Source organism: Oncorhynchus tshawytscha, unplaced genomic scaffold (genome assembly GCF_018296145.1).
Source record: "Oncorhynchus tshawytscha isolate Ot180627B unplaced genomic scaffold, Otsh_v2.0 Un_contig_8974_pilon_pilon, whole genome shotgun sequence".
Lineage (NCBI taxonomy): Eukaryota > Metazoa > Chordata > Actinopteri > Salmoniformes > Salmonidae > Oncorhynchus > Oncorhynchus tshawytscha.
The window spans coordinates 351,314-375,000 of NW_024609795.1; the positions used below are offsets into that span (position 1 = coordinate 351,314).

The window sequence follows — 23,687 nt, forward strand, 5'->3', positions numbered from 1 at the left end:
TGCCATTCTAACACAAACCCAGTATATACACAGTGGCCCACTGCCATTCTAACACAACCCTGTATATACACAGTGGCCCACTGCCATTTCAACACAACCCTGTATATACACAGTGGCCCACTGCCATTCTAACACAACCCTGTATATACACAGTGGCCCACTGCCATTCTAACACAACCCTGTATATACACAGTGGCCCACTGCCATTCTAACACAACCCTGTATATACACAATGGCCCACTGCCATTCTAACACAACCCAGTATATACACAGTGGCCCACTGCCATTCTAACACAACCCTGTATATACACAGTGGCCCACTGCCATTCTAACACAACCCTGTATATACACAGTGGCCCACTGCCATTCTAACACAACCCTGTATATACACAGTGGCCCACTGCCATTCTAACACAACCCTGTATATACACAGTGGCCCACTGCCATTCTAACACAACCCTGTATATACACAGTGGCCCACTGCCATTCTAACACAACCCTGTATATACACAGTGGCCCACTGCCATTCTAACACAACCCTGTATATACACAGTGGCCCACTGCCATTCTAACACAACCCTGTATATACACAGTGGCCCACTGCCATTCTAACACAACCCTGTATATACACAGTGGCCCACTGCCATTCTAACACAACCCTGTATATACACAGTGGCCCACTGCCATTCTAACACAACCCTGTATATACACAGTGGCCCACTGCCATTTCTAACACAGCCCTGTATATACACAGTGGCCCACTGCCATTCTAACACAACCCTGTATATACACAGTGGCCCACTGCCATTCTAACACAACCCTGTATATACACAGTGGCCCACTGCCATTCTAACACAACCCTGTATATACACAGTGGCCCACTGCCATTCTAACACAACCCTGTATATACACAGTGGCCCACTGCCATTCTAACACAACCCTGTATATACACAGTGGCCCACTGCCATTCTAACACAACCCTGTATATACACAGTGGCCCACTGCCATTCTAACACAACCCTGTATATACACAGTGGCCCACTGCCATTCTAACACAACCCTGGATATACACAGTGGCCCACTGCCATTCTAACACAACCCTGGATATACACAGTGGCCCACTGCCATTCTAACACAACCCCTCCCAACTCTCTGGTCTCACTGTCACTGTTTCTGTCTTTCCATCTGTCTGTCTGTCCTCTCAGTGAGTGAGGCGCCCAAGGAGGTCCAAGTGAGAAAGTACCTTCCATCCTCTCACTACCTGGAGGAGAAGACTGACGAGCAGAAGAAAGATGAGGTGTGTGTGTGTGTGTGTGTGTGTGTGTGTGTGTGTGTGTTGCTACTATCTGAATAAGTGATGCACTGATAAGACATTTTTGGCCAATACCGATATCTGATGTTTTCCTTGCCCCCAAAAAATGCTACCAATATTTTTTTTTAAATTGCAGCCTTTTAAGTTAAATAGTTAACACACACACATGGACGCAGTGGTCTAAGGCACTGCATCTCAGTGCAAGAGGCATTGTGGGATAGGTTAGGAATGCTGTGTTGCACGTGTAGCGCCACCTTTTTCCTGGTGTCATTACGTCATGTACCTACGTTATATAGGTCAGCATATCACCCATATATCCTGCATCCCTAATCTGAACGTGTACAAGCATCTTATCTTAGGGAGTATTTCTCTGTGAGTGCAGCTACCTAGAAGCTTGGTGACTGTTTTGTCACGGTAATAGTGTGAATAGTTATTAGTAGTGATGGGAAAATCTACATCATGTATGAATGTTTCGTTTTCTGTTCATTTCCACGGCTTTGTGAAGTCCAGACAACTGCTTGCAGATTTTCCATTGGGCTAGACGTAAATATCCTGGTAGCAGATAGACCTACCTAACCAGTTTGAATACAATGGGAAGCCAGTTGAAGGACCTTCAGCAGCCAGTTCACTATGCTGTTGAGAGCCTGTGAGAGCGTTTGTGCCTGCAAGACTCATGAATGTCGATTACCTAATAGTGTAGGTTAACAACAAGGACAAACCGATATCTCAATATGTCTTGCTCATATTGATATCATGTTAAATGAGGGATATGGGTACTCACCACTAGTCAGTAGTGGGACTATAGTGTGTTAACCATCTGTCTTGGTACTCACCACTAGTCAGTAGTGGGACTATAGTGTGTTAACCATCTGTGTGTTAACCATCTGTCTTGGTACTCACCACTAGTCAGTAGTGGGACTATAGTGTGTTAACCATCTGTCTTGGTACTCACCACTAGTCAGTAGTGGGACTATAGTGTGTTAACCATATGCCTTGGTACTCACCACTAGTCAGTAGTGGGACTATAGTGTGTTAACCATCTGTCTTGGTACTCACCACTAGTCAATAGTGGGACTATAGTGTGTTAACCTCTAGTCAGTAGTGGGACTATAGTGTGTTAACCGTCTGTCTTGGTACTCACCACTAGTCAGTAGTGGGACTATAGTGTGTTAACCATCTGTCTTGGTACTCACCACTAGTCAGTAGTGGGACTATAGTGTGTTAACCGTCTGTCTTGGTACTCACCACTAGTCAGTAGTGGGACTATAGTGTGTTCACCATCTGTCTTGGTACTCACCACTAGTCAGTAGTGGGACTATAGTGTGTTAACCATCTGTCTTGGTACTCACCACTAGTCAGTAGTGGGACTATAGTGTGTTAACCATCTGTCTGTACTACAGCTGTTGAGTGCCATGATAGGCAAGCTGGGGAACATGGACGACAACCCTCTACCACAGGAGTCCTTCCAGGGAGTAGAAGACGATGAGTGGGTGAGTGACACACACACAAACACAAATGTACAGACACACACACACACACACACAAACACAAATGTACACACACACACATTTACCCATGCTCTTGTGTCTTTCAGGGTGACTAGTGTGTGTTGCCTTGCGGACCAATCAGGGTCCAGCAGTAGCCAAGGGCCTGTTGGACTGAAACGTGTCATTCCTGTGTGCCACTGATGTGTCCTATGTCAAAAGAACATCTCTCAAACGCATAACATTAACCTGTCATTAGGGTTGTAAAATTCTGTCAACAAAATGTCTAGGTTTTCCAGAAATACCAATTGGAGAATTCTTGGATTTCCTGCTTGTTTTCCTGGGAATTTTAGGGAAAGTTACCAGACTTTTGCAGCCCTACCTCCCATATCCTCGTATCATCCTCTAATACTCTGAGTAAGTAGATGTTGCCTCTAACCATTGACTGAATCAGGATCAGATATGTTTTCCTCCCCATAATGTTTAAAGGTAGGACTGGGGTTTGGGAATCTGATCCTAGGTCTGTTGTTAAAGGCAACCTCACCCCAATTTGACCTTTGACTTGCAGCTGCCTTGTACTGTAAATAGCTAACATTCCTACCAGGCTAGATAGTTAAATGACTCCCAACACTCCCTTACAACCCAGCCCTTACCGCCACAATGGATGGACACCTGTGTGTCTGTCACCACTCCTAACCTTACACCTGTGTGTCTGTCACCACTCCTAACCTTACACCTGTGTGTCTGTCACCACTCCTAACCTTACACCTGTGTGTCTGTCACAACTCCTAACCTTACACCTGTGTCATAATAATAATGACTAGACCACTGCTTGCTTTTTTATGGGCCAATATGAACCATAGTCCATAATCTTCTAAACACAGTAACTATGAAAAGCTCAAACGCATGCACCTGAATACAGTATCTATGGTCTTCCAGATTTACCACCTCCTTGCATCACTATACATTAACACACACACACACACACACAAAGACTCACACTCCACCTGGATATCCCATCTGCACCTCCAGCTCCTGTAGTCCGTGGATGTTGGATGGTCTGTGGTATCCCCATACGATCTCAACAACACACAGCAAAAACACACAGACAGGGTACAACAGGGTAAACAGCCTTCAGGTTAAAGCATGGCTGGCTTCTATTGATAGGAATAGAATAGTGTTTTGTTGTTTAGGTAGCTTCATTCTCTGGCCAGTGATAAAGACCTACTAACAGTCCTGTACCACTCCAGGGTCGTGTTCATTAATCACCAAACGGACGAAAACAACCTCAAACAGGGAGGGATTACCTGGATTTTTGTTTTCCGTTGCAAAGCATTTCAAAACGTTTTCCGTTGCGTGCCGTAATGAACGTGACCCAGGTGCATATCTTAGTTCAGCCAGCAGATCTTGGGAGATAGTTTATAGCATCGGGGCTGCGCTCTGTTTTGGGGGACTCTTAAAATGTGTGTGACGTTCTTACATGTGGGTGTCATGTATTGAAAAGCCAAAACACCCCCTGTGGGAGTTGTACAGGAGTGTGTCTGTGGATCTCTGAGGTTGTAATGTGGTGGGAAGTAGTATGTATCTGTACCTTTCTTTCTACATTGATAGACTGTATAACTGGAATTCCTGTACCTCATATGTTAACACTTCGTCTTAAGACTGTTATTGAAGTATTCCTCACTAAAGGAGTTCATTCTTTTATTATACTGTAGTAAACAATCATTTTGTTACTTTTTCTTAATAACTTACAGTATTATTACTATATGATGCAATCACAGCAGCCATGATCAAGACTAGTACAGCACAAGGCAATACTTTTAATAGTCTAATCCAAGTCTGATCGAACCAATCATGTTGTTTACAATGACAGAAAGACTGGAACCAACCAAGCATTCTTGAATAGTAGTCAGACTCACTGAGTTTACACAGGCAGTACAATTCTGTCATGTTTTTTAATTGGTCTTTAAACCAATCAGATAAGAGCTTTTTGCCAGTACCTGGGCAAAATATCAGAATTGGGCTGCCTGTGTAAACGCAGCCATTGTGGAGTACTTGAAAAGGGAACAGACACCAATGCATTGACTGTAGGGCCTAGATATTGTTGGTGTCAGTGATTGTGTGTTTGTCATGTGTTTTGTGCCTGCAATCTCTCAGATGTCTTACATTGTTCTTTGGGAAATTAACAAAAAGAAAAATCTCTTTTATACTTTGAATAAAGCATTATTTCTCTGTCCGTCTTATGAATAATGGTTTTGTGGGAATGTTCATGTTGCCTTGCAATAAACAACTGTTTGAACCTTGTACACATGCCATTTCTTTGTCTTTCAATTTGTTGCTTAAAACAAAAGTATGTTTAAAGGGGGAAATGTTTGTTAATCTCAAAGAAAAAGGGGTAAACTAGTAAATGTACTTATATCATGATGTTGCCAGGAGATTCTGACTCCACCTGTAGTGGTGCTTCCCTATGAACTGCCACTGACACAGGAGAGAGCTGTCCGTCACACGCCCACAAGAATCAGCTTTCCAAACGTTACTGTTTTAGGGTGAAGTTCCATTTATTCCACAAGAATCAGCTTTCCAAACATTACTGTTTTGGGGTGAAGTTCCATTTAATTCCACAAGAATCAGCTTTCCAAACATTACTCTTTTAGGGTGAAGTTCCATTTATTCCACAAGAATCAGCTTTCCAAACATTACTGTTTTGGGGTGAAGTTCCATTTATTCCACAAGAATCAGCTTTCCAAACATTACTCTTTTAGGGTGAAGTTCCATTTATTCCACAAGAATCAGCTTTCCAAACATTACTCTTTTAGGGTGAAGTTCCATTTATTCCACAAGAATCAGCTTTCCAAACATTACTCTTTTAGGGTGAAGTTCCATTTATTCCACAAGAATCAGCTTTCCAAACATTACTGTTTTGGGGTGAAGTTCCATTTATTCCACAAGAATCAGCTTTCCAAACATTACTGTTTTAGGGTGAAGTTCCATTTATTCCACAAGAATCAGCTTTCCAAACATTACTGTTTTAGGGTGAAGTTCCATTTATTCCACAAGAATCAGCTTTCCAAACATTACTGTTTTGGGGTGAAGTTCCATTTATTCCACAAGAATCAGCTTTCCAAACATTACTCTTTTGGGGTGAAGTTCCATTTATTCCACAAGAATCAGCTTTCCAAACATTACTGTTTTGGGGTGAAGTTCCATTTATTCCACAAGAATCAGCTTTCCAAACATTACTCTTTTAGGGTGAAGTTCCATTTATTCCACAAGAATCAGCTTTCCAAACATTACTGTTTTGGGGTGAAGTTTCATTTATTGCGTATATAAATGGCTCCAAAACACATTCCTGTAGAAAAGGGTACAGAGAGATGGACTCTATAAGCTGTATCTGTGATACGGTAATAACTGTATGTGCTCTCTTCTCACCTGATAACCCTTCTTGGTCACCTGTGCTAATTATATACACACATGACCAGTGACCCATGACCCCAACATATAGTGCCCTCTAGTGTACAAAACAAGTAAAAATGACCCTTGACAGATACCAGATACACAACTCAAACAGGCCAAAATGGCTCCTACACTACCGTTACGCTTGTTTACACGGAGCTGCACTGGGGTCGGAGAGCATGACTGTAGATCAAGACACCGCAGAGCCGGCGTGAGATATGGCCTGGAAAAAGTACCTCAATCCAGGATGTGTTGTACTCCGAATTGTCCCATTATCCCAACTGTTACACCGGGAAGATTGAACGACTGTAGTTTTTCCGAAAGCTGCCCTTTTCGTCTTCATGCTAATGGCACTAGAACTTGTGTTGAACGTCGTCCCTTGGGGGGGGGAATGGCTTAGTATGGCAAACTTTCCCCCAACTATGGATGCTCGTTTGAAGTACAGTAATTCATTGGTAATCCATGTCATTGTTGTCAAGGGTGCATTAACAAAGGCAATAAACAGCCACACACAAGAACATGGTTGTCGTTGAATTGTTTATTTCTTTGTTCGAGCTCCGAAAACATAACTGGTGGACACTGTCTTAACAAATACACCATATCACATCGTCATTCATGTTTACAAAGCATTTCTAGGGACAAAAACACTACATACAATAGCTAATGAATTCACAATGACAAATTCATAACATTGCTATACAGCACAGTATGAAGACCAGACTGAGTCCTGTTTTGGCAGTAAGTAGGTCTCCTGTGCCCATGAGGAGAGTAGTTTAAGTCGAGGTGCATGGACTGAGCTCTGCTGAGGGCCCTGGCCTCTATTCATTCAAAATGATTCAGTGGCATTAGAATTCCCTCCCACTAGTTCCAGAGTACATTCTAATGTAAGCTAATATAGCTATTATTAATCCTATTGTCTTGACGGAGACGAGAGAAAAACACTCAAGTATGTCTCTAATTCATGAAAATCATGTACAAAGCAATAACAGATGTCCCCCTGGTGGTTTGTATCATTTTAGAATATAATGTCAACGGTAATACTGTTTCCAACTCAGGCCACAATAGGATATCCGGAGAAAGATAACAGAAGCAATTATGTCACTTGAATGAAAACAATGGGAAAGGAACAATGAAGTGAATGAAATGATGTTTACCTATTGCCAAACAGGACTGATGAATGACTGGCAAGCCTGGTGTTCGGTAGGTGTAGATCATGGTATGGTGGACTGCAGCCACTGTGATTAGTGACACATTACTACCATCTGAGTACTCAGAAGCTAATGGTTTAAATCAAACATCTCCTTAGAGGATACAAGGTACTTTTTGAAACAAAGTAACATAGTAATAATCTCTTGCACATGAGACAATAAAACATCTCCTTGGAGGATACGTGGTAAATAGGAATCTTAAATAGGAAATCTCAACTAAAATCACTTATAATCACTTTAGGGCCCTCAGCTCACCTCCAGCACCTTGACTTAACCTACTCCCCTCACCAGCGCAGGTACTGTACAGGGGACCTGCTTACTGCAAAAACAGGCAATGTTATCAATTAGTCACTGACATTTCCACAGCGCAATGACAGCACGCACTGAGCCTCATTGGCTGACTGTCCATTGTTGTTCAAAGCACCTAGCATGAGGATAAAAAGGCCAGCTTTCCGGAAAAATTTGCAGTCGCTCAATCTTTCCGGTGCAACAATGGGACAATTCGTAGTACAATATATTCCTCATCCCTGGATTGAGGTCATGCTGTCCGAGCCTAGTGCAGCTAGCTGTAACCAAACAAGTCTGGTCTGCTGGCAAGACGTGATGATGAAGGCTGTGCAATGAAAATTGGTGCAATTTAAACAGCCATCCACTAGAGAGCAGTATTTTTATACAGAGAGCGCACCGGTTTGTGGATCTTCACCAAACTCGAATATCTTTGTTCAGTTTGGCCCTTGAACTTTGAACCTACTGCGACCTTGATGGGGGTACATGTGAAAACGCCGTGCTCCTCCACGGTCTTATTGTGTACTGTACTGTAAATAATCGGATAAACGCAATGGTGAGATATTTTTGTATTTTGAAACGCTATGAATAGCTGTGTCATGATTAGGGAAACTGTGAAGGAGAAACGCTGCTTGCTGCTCTTGCTATAGCCCGCACACCTTGCCAATCTTGGCTATCTAATTTAGCTTATGCAACCGTAGTGTATCCTTGATATGTCTTCTATCTTTGTAGCTAACGTTAGGTAGCTGGCTCATATTGTTGCTTTAATAAGCGAGCTAACTACACACATATAAACGCAAAATGTAAAGTGTTCGTCCCATGTTTCATGAGATGAAATAAAAGATCCCAGAAATATTCCATATGAACAGAAAGCTTATTTCTCAATGTTGTGTGCAAATGTTTTGCTACCCTGTTAGTGAGCATTTCTCCTTTGCCAAGATAATCCATCCACCTGACCGGTGTTGCATATCAAGAAGCTGTTTAAACAGCATGTTTTGTCACAACGCAATGCCACAGATGTCTGAAGGTTTGAGGAGACGTGCATTTGTCATGCTGACTGCAGGAATGTCCACCAGAGCTGTTGCCAAATAATTGAGTGTTCATTTCACTACCATAAGCCGCCTCTGTCATTTTAGAGAATTTGTCAGTACGTCCAACCGGCCTCCCAACCGCAGAACACGTGTATGGCGTTATGTGGGCGAGCGGTTTGCTGAGTGCCCCATGGTGGCGGTGGGGTTATGGTATGGACAGACATAAGCTACAGACAACGAATACTATTGAATTTTATTATGGCAATTTAAATGCACCTAGATATCGTGACAAAATCCTGAGGCACATTTGCGTGTCATTCACAGTCACTGTGTGCTTCAGACCTGCTCTACCTTTGCCCGCTCTGTCTGATCTAATACTTCTGTAACAGTATGACTATGGCTGGTTCACAATGTTGCCTGTCAACACAATGTTCCTGAAACTAATCAGGTCTAATGCTCTCTGAGGGGGAGAAGTGGGTTTTGTTTACATTGCGGTCGCCATTCATTCATTATGAGCTGTAATCTGTCGCGAGACTAGGCCTTCTTGAGCCAAACCGGACTGTTGCTTTCTGTTGACATAAATTGGAACTAACAATCTCTCGTCTTTGTGTAGGCGAAATATCTTGCGCAGATCATTGTCATGGGGGCGCAGGTAGTAGGACGGGCGTTTGCGCGTGCATTGCGGCAAGAATATGCAGGTATGTTCCTCACTCAACGATGCTTTTGTATGGTATTTCAATGTAAAATGGACTGTGAAAACATGTCTCATTTAGGGCAATTAAATATGTCTTTGTCTCTCTACCTGTCTCTGAGAGAGAAACAAACTGTTGCATAAATGTTCCTTACCTGAGAAGGTGACCAACCCGGTCTCTTCTGTCTCTGTCTGCAGCCAGTCAAGCTGCAGCGGAGGCCAGGGGGCGTGCCGGACAGCAGTCAGCAGCAGCCTCTAGTCTCACTGGGATGACCTTACAGGAGGCCCAGCAGATCCTCAATATCGCCACGCTCACCCCTGAGGAGCTCCAGAAGGTACACACACTTTGAAGTACATTGAAGACAACACCCAGAGAACACAGGCCCTGTCCCTGCCTCGCCCCTTTTTCTAGGAACTTCATGGCACACAGATGATTGGATGGGTATTAACAATGTGCCGCTACCTCCATCTTGTCCCCTAACAGGCTAGGAGGAGATGTTGCATGTCGTTAATCCCTGTCCAGTCATTTACAAAGTGTCTATGGGGTCGGGCACAGGCTAGAGGGTTTCCTGGACAGGGTCACACTTACAAATTTAGAAGACAGGAAGTTCCTTCATGTGGCCTACATCCAAGACAGACAAGTGTGTGTATATGGTTGTAAATGTATTTCCATATTAGGCCATTGGTGGAGCCAACCTGTTCATGACTGACCTGTTGTACTTTGTCAACAGAACTATGAACACCTTTTTAAAGTCAATGACAAGGAGGTGGGCGGATCTTTCTATCTACAGTCCAAGGTGAGGTTCATTGTTCAATTTACAGTATCGAACCATCTCTGTGCGAGTCAGTGATTATTAGTGCCAGAGAGGCTTGAACCCATGTGAATCAACAAGCAATTGCTTCCTTGTATCCATGGAGACTCAGACCACCTCCTTGAGGTATTCATAAGGCATAATGCCAAGTTGAGTCTCTTGGGTTTCATACCTCTTTGGTGCTTGTACAGAGCCTTGCACAGAGCTGTCCTGATGATAGCGCACAGACCTGTAGTCACTATCATGATCATGCCTTATATTAGGACTAGAGGTCGACCGATTATGATTTTTCAACGCCGATACCGATTATTGGAGGACCAAAAAAAGACGATACAGAGTAATATTTGTAATAGTGACAATTACAACAATACTGAATAAACACTTAATTTAACTTGATATAATACATCAATAAAACCAATTTGGCCTCAAATAAATAATGAAACATGTTCAATTTGGTTTAAATAATGCAAAAACAAAGTGTTGGAGAAGAAAGTAAAAGTGCAATATGTGCCATGTAAGAAAGCTCAAGTTTAAGTTCCTTGCTCAGAACATGAGAACATATGAGAGCTGGTGGTTCCTTTTAACATGAGTCTTCAATATTCCCAGGTAAGAAGTTTTAGATTGTAGTTATTATAGGAATTATAGGACTATTTCTCTCTATACCATTTGTATAGAGAGGGATCTTCTTATAGGCACTTTAGTATTGCCAGTGTAACAGTATAGCTTCCTTCCCTCTCCTCGCTGATCCCTGGGCTCGAACCAGGAACACATTGACAACAGCCACCCTCGAAGCTGCGTTATCCATGCAGAGCAAGGGGAATAACTACCCCAAGTCTCAGAGCGAGTGACGTTTGAAACGCTATCAGCGCGCACCCTGCTAACCAGCTAGCCATTTCACATCGGTTACACCAGCCTCATCTCGGGAGTTGATAGACTTGAAGTCATAAACAGCGCAATGCTTGATGCACAACGAAGAGCTGCTGGCAAAATGCATGAAAGTTCTGTTTGAATGAATGCTTATGAGCCTGCTCGTTCTGCCCCTGAACGAGGCAGTTAACCCACCGTTCCTAGGCCGTCATTGAAAATAAGAATGTGTTCTTAACTGACTTGCCTAGTTAAATAAAGATTGAATAAAGGTGTAAAAAAAAAAACTTGTAATCGGCCATTCCGATTAATCGGTCGACCTCTAATTAGGACACCACATGCCAGATCCAGTGGTAGCCTAAATGAATATTTACAATGTCAATGTATCATTATGATAACAGAACAGTAGACAAATATGACTTGCCATGTATTGAGGTGCACTGCTAAGGATTTTGATCAATTAATTGTGTGTGTCCTGTCTGCTTGTGTGTGTGTGTGTGTCTCCTGTCTGCGTGTGTGTGTGTGTCCTGTCTGCGTGTGTGTGTCCTGTCTGCGTGTGTGTGTGTGTGTCCTGTCTGCGTGTGTGTCCTGTCTGTCCTGTCTGTGTGTGTCCTGTCTGCTTGTGTGTGTGTGTCCTGTCTGCGTGTGTGTGTGTGTCCTGTCTGCGTGTGTGTGTGTGTCCTGTCTGCGTGTGTGTGTGTGTCCTGTCTGCGTGTGTGTGTGTGTCCTGTCTGCGTGTGTGTGTGTGTCCTGTCTGCGTGTGTGTGTGTGTCCTGTCTGCGTGTGTGTGTGTGTGTCCTGTCTGCTGTGTGTGTGTGTTGTCCTGTCTGCGTGTGTGTGTGTGTCCTGTCTGCGTGTGTGTGTGTGTCCTGTCTGCGTGTGTGTGTGTGTCCTGTCTGCGTGTGTGTGTGTCCTGTCTGCGTGTGTGTGTGTGTGTCCTGTCTGCGTGTGTGTGTGTGTGTCCTGTCTGCGTGTGTGTGTGTGTGTCCTGTCTGCGTGTGTGTGTGTGTGTCCTGTCTGCGTGTGTGTCCTGTCTGCGTGTGTGTCCTGTCTGCGTGTGTGTCCTGTCTGCGTGTGTGTCCTGTCTGTGTGTGTGTCCTGTCTGCGTGTGTGTGTGTGTCCTGTCTGCGTGTGTGTGTGTGTCCTGTCTGCGTGTGTGTGTCCTGTCTGCGTGTGTGTGTCCTGTCTGCGTGTGTGTGTCCTGTCTGCGTGTGTCTGTCCTGTCTGCGTGTGTGTGTGTCCTGTCTGCGTGTGTGTGTGTGTCCTGTCTGCGTGTGTGTGTGTGTGTCCTGTCTGCGTGTGTGTGTGTGTCCTGTGTGTGTGTGCTGTGTGTGTGTCCTGTCTGCGTGTGTGTGTGTGTGTGTCCTGTCTGCGTGTGTGTGTGTGTCCTGTCTGCTGTCTGTGTGTGTGTGTGTGTGTCCTGTCTGCGTGTGTGTGTGTGTGTGTCCTGTCTGCGTGTGTGTGTGTCCTGTCTGCGTGTGTGTGTCCTGTCTGCGTGTGTGTGTGTGTCCTGTCTGTGTGTGTGTGTGTGTGTGTGTCCTGTCTGCGTGTGTGTGTGTGTGTGTGTCCTGTCTGCGTGTGTGTGTGTGTGTCCTGTCTGCGTGTGTGTGTGTGTGTGTCCTGTCTGCGTGTGTGTGTGTGTGTCCTGTCTGCGTGTGTGTGTGTGTGTGTCCTGTCTGCGTGTGTGTGTGTGTGTCCTGTCTGTGTGTGTGTGTGTGTGTGTCCTGTCTGTGTGTGTGTGTGTGTGTCCTGTCTGCGTGTGTGTGTGTGTGTGTGTCCTGTCTGCGTGTGTGTGTGTGTGTCCTGTCTGCTGTGTGTGTGTGTGTGTGTGTGTCCTGTCTGCGTGTGTGTGTGTGTCCTGTCCTGTCTGCGTGTGTGTGTGTGTGTGTCCTGTCTGCGTGTGTGTGTGTGTGTGTGTCCTGTCTGCGTGTGTGTGTGTGTGTCCTGTCTGCGTGTGTGTGTCCTGTCTGCGTGTGTGTGTGTGTGTCCTGTCTCGTGTGTGTGTGTGTCCTGTCTGCGTGTGTCCTGTGTGTGTGTCCTGTCTGCGTGTGTGTGTGTGTGTGTCCTGTCTGCTTGTGTGTGTGTGTGTCCGTCCCTATGTGTATTTGAAGGTGGTGAGAGCGAAGGAGCGTCTGGATGAGGAGCTCTCTATTAAGACACAGGACAGTCAACCCAAACCCCCACCAGAGCAGAAGCAACAGACTCCAGAAACATGAACCACCCCCCTCCCTACCCCACCCACTGTAAATTATACCCTCAATAAAAGCCTTATCCTTTTCTCAACCCGTGTTGTGTGTATGACTCTTTACGAGATCAGGGTCGTGTTCATTATGCGCCAAACGGAAGAAACCGGACTGAATCGGGGAGGTTCTATTCCTGGAATTGGCCAATAAGAAACACTTATTTTAATTTTCCGCATTGTGCTCTGATGAACACAACCTGTGAATTAGACCTGGGTCACATCTATATCACAATGCTGCCACTGTGTGGTTGGTCACAGCAGTGTAAGCCTCCATAATGGAAGAATTTAGCAGTTTCTGTTACTAGTAGAGCCATCCTGTGCCATTATCCAATACGTATATGATCGTCTGTGTTGACCTGCCATTCAGGGTTCCCCACCTGTTTTAATCACCACCTGTTTACATAGCAGTTTGAAAACAATGTAATATTTTTTTATCATTTAGTTAATAAAACCGCATACAAATAAGAGCCGTGTTCAAGTACCCATAGTAACAACATGTATACTACATACTTAATGAGAATGAGTTCATTCTAGTATACTGTAAGTGTAATCAAACAGTATTCTTTCAGTTGAGCATACTAGCGCTTAGACTAGCGCTGTCTACCGGAAGTTGATGCTGTTGCTATGCAACATCTTGCTAGAATAAGAAATTGTTTTTTAGACATTTTACGACGGGTGTGTTCGTAAATTCATGATAAAGTTGGGAGAGAACATGCAATTCTGGTGCAGCACATGCTACCTACACAGTTACATGTGTAGGCTAGCGAATTTAATTTTGAATTTAAAAATAAATAAATCCCAGAATGTTATTTCCTACTTCTTTCTCTCTTGTTGCTTCCATCCTTGCTTTCAACAGTTAATTGAAATACGTTAAGTTGTCCGTATCTTTATCATTCTAATGACATGTTTGCATAATAGAGGACTAGAATTAGATGCAGACGGCTTTTACTTCTCTTCACGAAGATTGACTGGTTATGGGTCTGAATAAATATCTGCTATAGACTTCCACCATCACACGTTCGCTCTTCTTTCAAACTCCCCGTGAGTTCTATTGGCTGCTGTATTTAACATTCAGCAAACAAGAGCTTGCATCCCTCTTTGAATAGTTTATTGGTATAAGAAATGCAACAACAACAAAAAGTCCAGCAAGCTATTCTAGTCTAGCTTTTCCTACATGAGACTCCAAGAGCTAAGCAGTGTTTTTTAAAGTAGAGGCCAGCGGAGCACAGGTGCGTGCGTTTAGTGCAAGAGACAGAGGTTATGCCTTTTAAGTTATTATGCATAACCTATCATTCATGACTTAAATATTACACAAATACTGCATTGAATGTACTACCTGAAAGAGGTAGGCTAGGACATCTATATCACCACCTATATTATCTATTTTGGATGCAATTTGAATGGAATTGAGAAAGACCGCAAGAGAGTGCTCGCTTGTGCACTGATTTAAAGCAGCGATGTTCAAGTGATAGGCTGTTTTCAAACACTGCAGCTACAATTAAAAGATATATATCTTTACAACAAAACAAATTAGGTGACCCCAAAAGCCATTCGGTCCTTATATTACCGTATCATAGGCTATGCTGCAGCAATGTAGTCCTACCTGTCACCAGAAAACAAGTGACCATGATGGGTCTACATGATGATAGGTCTACATACATGATAGGTCTACATACATGATAGGTCTACATACATGATAGGTCTACATACATGATAGGTCTACATACATGATAGGTCTACATACATGATAGGTCTACATACATGATAGGTCTACATGATGATAGGTCTACAAGATGATAGGTCTACATACATGATAGGTCTACATGATGATAGGTCTACATACATGATAGGTCTACATACATGATGATAGGTCTACATACATGATAGGTCTACATACATGATAGGTCTACATACATGATAGGTCTACATACATGATACATGATAGGTCTACATACATGATACATGATAGGTCTACATACATGATAGGTCTACAGGATGATAGGTCTACATACATGATAGGTCTACATGATGATAGGTCTACATACATGATAGGTCTACAGGATGATAGGTCTACATACATGATAGGTCTACATGATGATTGGTCTGCAGGATGATAGGTCTACAGGATGATAGGTCTACATGATGATAGGTCTACAGGATGATAGGTCTACATGATAGGTCTACAGGATGATAGGTCTACAGGATGATAGGTCTACATGATGAGATGTCTACAGAATGATAGGTCTACAGGATGATAGGCCTACAGGATGATAGGTCTACAGGATGATAGGTTTACATGATGATAGGTCTACATGATGATAGGTTTACATGATGATAGGTCTACAGGATGATAGGTCTACATGATGAGATGTCTACAGAATGATAGGTCTACAGGATGATAGGCCTACAGGATGATAGGTCTACAGGATGATAGGTCTACAGAATGATAGGTTTACATGATGATAGGTCTACATGATGATAGGTTTACATGATGATAGGTCTACAGGATGATAGGTCTACAGGATGATAGGTCTACATGATGATAGGTTTACATGATGATAGGTCTACAGGATGATAGGTCTACAGGATGATAGGTTTACATGATGATAGGTCTACATGATGATAGGTTTACAGGATGATAGGTCTACAGGATGATAGGTCTACATGATGATAGGTTTACATGATGATAGGTTTACATGATGATAGGTCTACAGGATGATAGGTCTACATGATGATAGGTTTACATGATGATAGGTCTACATGATGATAGGTCTACATGATGATAGGTCTACATGATGATAGGTCTACATGATGATAGGTCTACATGATGATAGGTCTACATGATGATAGGTCTACATGATGATAGCTCTACAGGATGATAGGTCTACATGATGATAGGTCTACATGATGATAGGTCTACATGCATTGTGAACTTCAGGACCGAAGGGGGCAGGACCGAGTTTGGGAAACGCTTGTTGACCAGACCTGTTGACCAGACACAGTTGCTCTTGCATTGGTTTCTATGGGAGACACACCCAGTTAATTTGACTGGAAATTACCATGTAAAATGGTAAACAGCTTGAGTGAACTATCTTAATTTATCCACCATCTTTGCCCTTTAGCCAATCAACAGAGATTTTGGAGTAACCATAGTGATGGATAGAGGGTGCACTTGCCACAAGACCAGAGATTGTAGTACCTCATCAACCCACATCTGACATCTGCTGCTGATCCCAATGGCTGATTCTCTGTAATTCCGAAAGACACAGCAGTTCCTGTCTACCACTGAGCAGAATTGCTGCCTAGTACCTACATGTTCAAGCATCCTTTTCAGTTGTGGAGCATCTCTTCAGCATTGGAGGGCATGTCATCAGAGGCAACAGCTGGTCACTTTTAAAAAGCCAGTTATAAACTTGAGTTGTCATGGAATCATTTTTAACACTTAAAATATAGTTGAGATGTGATTTAAAAACTATATATGGTGTGGTGTGTGTTATGCAGCACTCCGGATGTAGTAACTGAAAAATGACAAATAAATTGTATCAAATGCGACTTTATTAAACATTTTCTTTCATTGACATTATCGTAATAAAATTCCTCTAAAACAGAAGCACACAGCTATGTTGTACCAATGGGAGACTTTTACAACTCTAAAATGAAGCATGTTCAAGAACCTCGAGAACACGATCCCAGGAAAAAATATATATTCATATATATATATATTTATTTCATTTTTCATATACTTTTATATCTTCTATATTTTCACTTATAATAAAAGGCACTTGGAATATGTTTTAAAATACTGACATTTAAAATATCTCAAAAAATGTGCAAAAAATAACTTGGATACAGGCCTCTGGTGGCCTTAGTCTTGAATTAACCCTTTGTGCACTGCTGTGGCACTTCAGTCAATGAATGGCATCCCTTGTAAGTGGCACTAATATTGCTAGCTATCACAATTTAGTGCCCCAGATGTTCCTGTGTTCAGCACATACTGTGACTCTCGTTATAGCTTCATTATTCATTGGCGTCAATTAGCTTCTTGTTTTTAACCCTTTCGGGTAAAAAGTACCGCTTCTTTTCAACTATGACAGATAGGGGTTCATTCTAAAAAAGAAAACATAAATCCAACATAAAAGTTATTGCTATTGATCCTCAAAACCAGCAAATTATAGAACCATATCAACCCACTGAGAATCAGTTGACTTATACATTTGACATTTTCAACTGTTGGCAATTGGCACATCCCCTATAATATAGACTCCTGGGGAAGACAAAAGTGCAGAACATTACATGACAGAACGTGCCCAAAGGGTTAATGATTCAAACAGCTTATTTTATATTGAAATATGTGGAACCTGGAATAGGATCCGTGTCAATTTCAGCTTTCTCCACCCAGCAGCCTAGAACCCTAGCCTGGTCCCAGATCCATTTGTGCTGTCTAGCCAACTCCTATTGTCATTGTCATGAATTCGCCAGACTGAACAAACAGATCTGGGACCACGCTACCAGAACACTCCTCTATCTCTCTCTGGCTTCAATGAGCAAGAGAGACAGAGGAGGAGAGAGAGATGAAGGGATGAAAGGACAGAGGGGATTGGACTGGGGAGAACAGTCATGTTTGAGGATTCCACTGTTGCCAGGGAAACCTAGCCTACTTATTAACACCTGTTACCGGTGACATCATCTGACTCTGAAATCACACTGGAGGTTGGTCCACTGACATGGAGGTGGTTTGCTTCTACCATGCCTGCCTGGAGGGAGATAGAAATGCTGGCCACCAAAGAGGAGGCTAGAGAGTGTGTCCATGTGTGGAGCACTCTCCGTGTGTGTGTGTGACCACAGTGATTAAGAGTGGCCGAGGCAGAAATAGAAATGTGCAGTGAATCTGCACAGCACAAATCCTCCCTTGTCTTGTCAGAGACAGCACTGCAGCCTCCTGCACTGCAGCCTCCTGCACTGCATGCAGCCTCCTGCACTGCATGCAGCCTCCTGCACTGCATGCAGCCTCCTGCACTGCATGCAGCCTCCTGCACTGCAGCCTCCTGCACTGCAGCCTCCTGCACTGCAGCCTCCTGCACTGCAGCCTCCTGCACTGCAGCCTCCTGCACTGCAGCCTCCTGCACTGCAGCCTCCTGCACTGCAGCCTCCTGCACTGCAGCCTCCTGCACTGCAGCCTCCTGCACTGCAGCCTCCTGCACTGCAGCCTCCTGCACAACATTACTTATTTTAACCCTCTCCTTACAAACCCCAAACATATTTAGCCAGAGAGGATTATACTGGATATCTGGGTTTGTTTACTGTGTGTGTGAGTGCCACATGCATGTTTTAGTGTTTTACCCTGTCTGTCTGCATGCGTGCCTGTTTGTGTGTGCCTGTCTGTTTGTGTGTGTATATGCCTGTTTGTGTGTGTGTGCCTGTTTGTGTGTGTGTGTGTGCCTGTTTGTGTGTGTGTGTGCCTGTTTGTGTATGTGTGTGCCTGTTTGTTTGTGCCTGTTTGTGTGTGTGTGCCTGTTTGTGTGTGTGTGTGCCTGTTTGTGTGTGCCTGTTTGTGTGTGCCTGCTTGTGTGTTTTTTACTCTAACCCTCTGGTGAAAAGCTTTGTGGCGACCGCTGACCGGCTAGAGAGGGAGTGAGAGAGTTCAGCCTTTTGGCTTTAATTTATATACAAAAAAACAGAGAGCAGACAGAGTTCAGTGACCTAGTTTCCCTGCTGGCTGGCAGCATCAGGCAGGGAGAGGAGAGAGAGAGAAACGGGGCGGGCGCGGACTTCAGAGACGAGAGGCCCTGGTGAGGGTGGGATGGGCTCTCTCTACCCTGTTCATTAATTTCTCCATTCACCCCCCCTCCTCCTCCTCTCCAGGCTACCCACCATTTTAGATGTTCATATTGTAATTCAGTTGATGTTGTCATGGGGATCCCTTCCTCTAAACCTAGGTCTGGTAAACCCTTCGTCTAGCCTAGCCCTAGGTCTGTTAAACCCTTCGTCTAGCCTAGCCCTAGGTCTGGTAAACCCTTAGTCTAGCCTAGCCCTAGGTCTGGTAAACCCTTCGTCTAGCCTAGCTCTAGGTCTGTTAAACCCTTCATCTAACCTAGCCCTAGGTCTGTTAAACCCTTCGTCTAGCCTAGCCCTAGGTCTGTTAAACCCAATGCCTAACAGATGCCCTTTATGTTTGCATTCAGAAGTTCAGAACCCATCTTCTCCTCTGGATGGTGCTGTGTAAATTGGACACTGATTAATGTGTCCAGTCTGTGTAGCTATGGGCCTTTATACCACCACAACCACTCCATCTACTGGACCACATGGTCACTTTGACAGCACCATAAACATCATGTGTGGGTCTGGAGGTAAACCCTGCCAATAGATGGACTCAGCGAGTGTGTGGGTCTGGAGGTAAACCCTGTCAATAGATGGACTCAGAGAGTGTGTGGGTCTGGAGGTAAACCCTGCCAATAGATGGACTCAGAGAGTGTGTGGGTCTGGAGGTAAACCCTGCCAATAGATGGACTCAGAGAGTGTGTGGGTCTGGAGGTAAACCCTGCCAATAGATGGACTCAGAGAGTGTGTGGGTCTGGAGGTAAACCCTGCCAATAGATGGACTCAGAGAGTGTATGGGTCTGGAGGTAAACCCTGCCAATAGATGGACTCAGAGAGTGTGTGGGTCTGGAGGTAAACCCTGCCAATAGATGGACTCAGAGAGTGTGTGGGTCTGGAGGTAAACCCTGCCAATAGATGGACTCAGAGAGTGTGTGGGTCTGGAGGTAAACCCTGCCAATAGATGGACTCAGAGAGTGTGTGGGTCTGGAGGTAAACCCTGTCAATAGATGGACTCAGAGAGTGTGTGGGTCTGGAGGTAAACCCTGTCAATAGATGGACTCAGAGAGTGTGTGGGTCTGGAGGTAAACCCTGTCAATAGATGCACTCAGAGAGTGTGTGGGTCTGGAGGTAAACCCTGTCAATAGATGGACTCAGAGAGTGTGTGGGTCTGGAGGTAAACCCTGCCAATAGATGGACTCAGAGAGTGTGTGGGTCTGGAGGTAAACCCTGTCAATAGATAGAATCAGAGAGTGTGTGGGTCTGGAGGTAAACCCTGCCAATAGATGGACTCAGAGAGTGTGTACTCTCTCTACAGAGTGAGAATCTGTACAGGGCCTCTTCTATAATGGTGTGATTGTCAGTGAGGATTATTATTATAAATTGGCCATCCCCTGACCCCACTCACCTGGGTCGTGTTCATTAGGCACCAAACGGAATGAAAAACTAAGGGACAATCTATGCTCAGAAACACTACTTTTCCATTACAAAACATGTTTTTCTGTTTTCTGTTGCATGTCCTAATGAACACAACCCTGTTCGGGACAGGAAGGACCATCATCCCTACAGCCCCTCCATATCCCAGGCCAGCCCAGGGAGAAAGCTGACTTACAGAGCAGCCATCACAAGAAATATCAAACAAAACTTCAACATCACAAAATGTCTCGTCTGAACATCGATGACAACAGAACAAACAAATGACTAACAAAAACTACCATAACTGTAATTATTCTCAAAACGATGGACATACCGTATGGACAATAAAGTCTGGACATACCATATGAAAAATAAAGTATGGACATACCGTATGAAAAATAAAGTATAGACATACCATATGGACAATAAAGTATGGACATACCATATGGACAATAAAGTATGGACATACCATATGGACATACCGTATGGAATATAAAGTATGGACATACCGTATGAAAAATAAAGTATGGACATACCGTATGAAAAATAAAGTATGGACATACCATATGAAAAATAAAGTATGGACATACCATATGAAAAATAAAGTATGGACATACCATATGGAAAATAAAGTATGGACATACCATATGGAAAATAAAGTATGGACATACCATATGGAAAATAAAGTATGGACATACCATATGGACAATAAAGTATGGACATACCATATGGACATACCGTATGGAATATAAAGTATGGACATACCGTATGAAAAATAAAGTATGGACATACCGTATGAAAAATAAAGTATGGACATACCATATGGAAAATAAAGTATGGACATACCATATGAAAAATAAAGTATAGACATACCATATGAAAAATAAAGTATGGACATACCGTATGAAAAATAAAGTATGGACATACCATATGGAAAATAAAGTATGGACATACCATATGGAAAATAAAGTATGGACATACCATATGGACATACCATATGGAAAATAAAGTATGGACATACCATATGGACATACCATATGGAATATAAAGTATGGACATACCATATGGACATACCGTATGGAATATAAAGTATGGACATACCATATGGACATACCATATGGAAAATAAAGTATGGACATACCATATGGAAAATAAAGTATGGACATACCATATGGACATACCATATGGACAATAAAGTATGGACATACCATATGGACATACCGTATGGAATATAAAGTATGGACATACCGTATGGACAATAAAGTATGGACATACCATATGGACAATAAAGTATGGACATACCGTATGGACATACCGTATGGACAATAAAGTATGGACATACCGTATGGACATACCGTATGGACAATAAAGTATGGACAATAAAGTATGGACATACCGTATGGACATACCGTATGGACATACCGTATGGACAATAAAGTATGGACAATAAAGTATGTACATACCATATGGAAAATAAAGTTTGGACATACCGTATGGACAATGGAAATGTAAGACTTTTAAAGAAAGATTGAGAGAGAGTGAGTAGAGGGGGAGGGGTATTTGGCTCTTCAGGGGAATGTTTCTTGTGTTGAGATGCTCCTCTCACCTGTCCTCTTCTCCTCTCACCTCCCCTCCTATACCCACATAACATGGTTCACTCAACATTCTACATCCATCATATCTCTGCGACGCCAGCTTATGGAAGGACCCCAGAGTCCACAGAGAAAGGTGGCCATTTCAAGCCTGAGCGTAAATGAAGGGAAAACCAAGGTAGTGAAGATGGAAAGAGAAAGAGAATGTTTCCAGAGAGCCACAAGTACAAGTTGGCAGGTCCATGTTTTGATAAACGTAACAAACACATTGGTGTGTACAGTATAAGTGCATGTTGAATGCATCAATCCAACCATACGGATTCTAACATAAGTCAATTGTTCTAAAGTCTGTGAATTAACCCCACTTCCTTGGAAAAGTGAAGTGAGGCAGTTTGTAGTGTGGCTGTGTTCTGTGACCAGCCCAGCTGTACGTAGCAGTAAAGCCTGATTCACACCGTAGGACCAAACCATGCCTAACTGTAGCAGCCTGGCCTGGTTACGCCATCATGCTGAACCATGCTAAACAGAACAATGTGAACAGAAAATCCCAGCCAGCACGGTACGGTTTGAGTCAGTCCTATAGTGTCAATCAGCCTGTGTCACACACCCCGTGGTTCAGGATACACAGCTCCCAGTCTACCCTCAAGGATGGATATTTTTTGTCACAATGTGGGACTGTTGAACTCGGGACAAAGCAACCAACAGCCAACTCCACAAGGACTCAGGACTCTTCACTGGACAGCCACCTGTTTTACACAGCTGCTTTTAATGAAAGGTCACTTCAAACACTGTTCCACAACACAGTGTGTTACTTAAACAGTGGACCTTTCATACCCAGTACTTAATTCACTGTGTCATTTAGAAGTAGAGTTGTTGTGGACAATAATAGATTGGACTGGGAGGCTGACCGGAGTAATTCACCTGTCCACCAGGGGGGTACATAACCACACCTGTGCCATAGACGTTACCGTGATGAAGAAGAAGAAGAATATTGGTCATTTGCTGGGTGATATAACACCGTTTGTCTGCCTTCTAAGACTTTAGCTGCTCTGCGTCCTTACACAAGCCCCTAGTTTGCAACAACAAGCCCGTCACATATCATTGTGGAAAGGGCTGGTCCACGATGGTCACCCTCCCCGAATCGGGAAAAGATTGTCAAAAATAGTCATCAAAGTGCTCACGTTTAGTTTCGGTCATGTTTGAGGAGAGTTGTTGAGAGGTTAGCAGCAGTTGTGAGGTTTACATCACTATCGCCTGGGTTGATGTTCTGACTAAAAGGGGGTTGTGTGCTCCTTGGTGGGATGTCATTCTGATTGACATCCAATAGCACCAGCCTACTATTTAGAGTAAGGAGATGCAGTCAATTCATCCATAATCCCCTTCTAAATCAGTTTGACTTCACTTCCGATAAAACAGGAAGTTTGTCCAATTGTGTTCACAGCACTTTGTAACCTTTAAAGCAGCGGTCTGGGGACGTACTGTG

At 43.5% G+C, this 23,687-nt stretch overlaps 2 protein-coding genes across 2 annotated transcripts in view; both read left to right on the forward strand.

Moving 5' to 3' along the window:
* Positions 1-5,102, forward strand: part of coro7 (coronin 7) — a 262,730-nt gene extending 257,628 nt beyond the window's left edge. The window contains 3 exon segments of the mRNA XM_042318189.1: positions 1,206-1,297; positions 2,713-2,802; positions 2,907-5,102. Of these exon segments, the coding sequence (XP_042174123.1) occupies positions 1,206-1,297; positions 2,713-2,802; positions 2,907-2,915 (191 nt within the window). The 3' untranslated portion in view covers positions 2,916-5,102.
* Positions 5,103-8,171: 3,069 nt separating this feature from the next.
* Positions 8,172-13,423, forward strand: pam16 (presequence translocase associated motor 16). Its single transcript, XM_042318202.1, has 5 exons — positions 8,172-8,298; positions 9,387-9,471; positions 9,663-9,799; positions 10,196-10,261; positions 13,252-13,423. Exons 1-5 carry the CDS (start codon positions 8,296-8,298, stop codon positions 13,354-13,356), a joined length of 396 nt encoding a protein of 131 aa, XP_042174136.1. The 5' UTR covers positions 8,172-8,295; the 3' UTR covers positions 13,357-13,423.
* Positions 13,424-23,687: the final 10,264 nt, after the last annotated feature.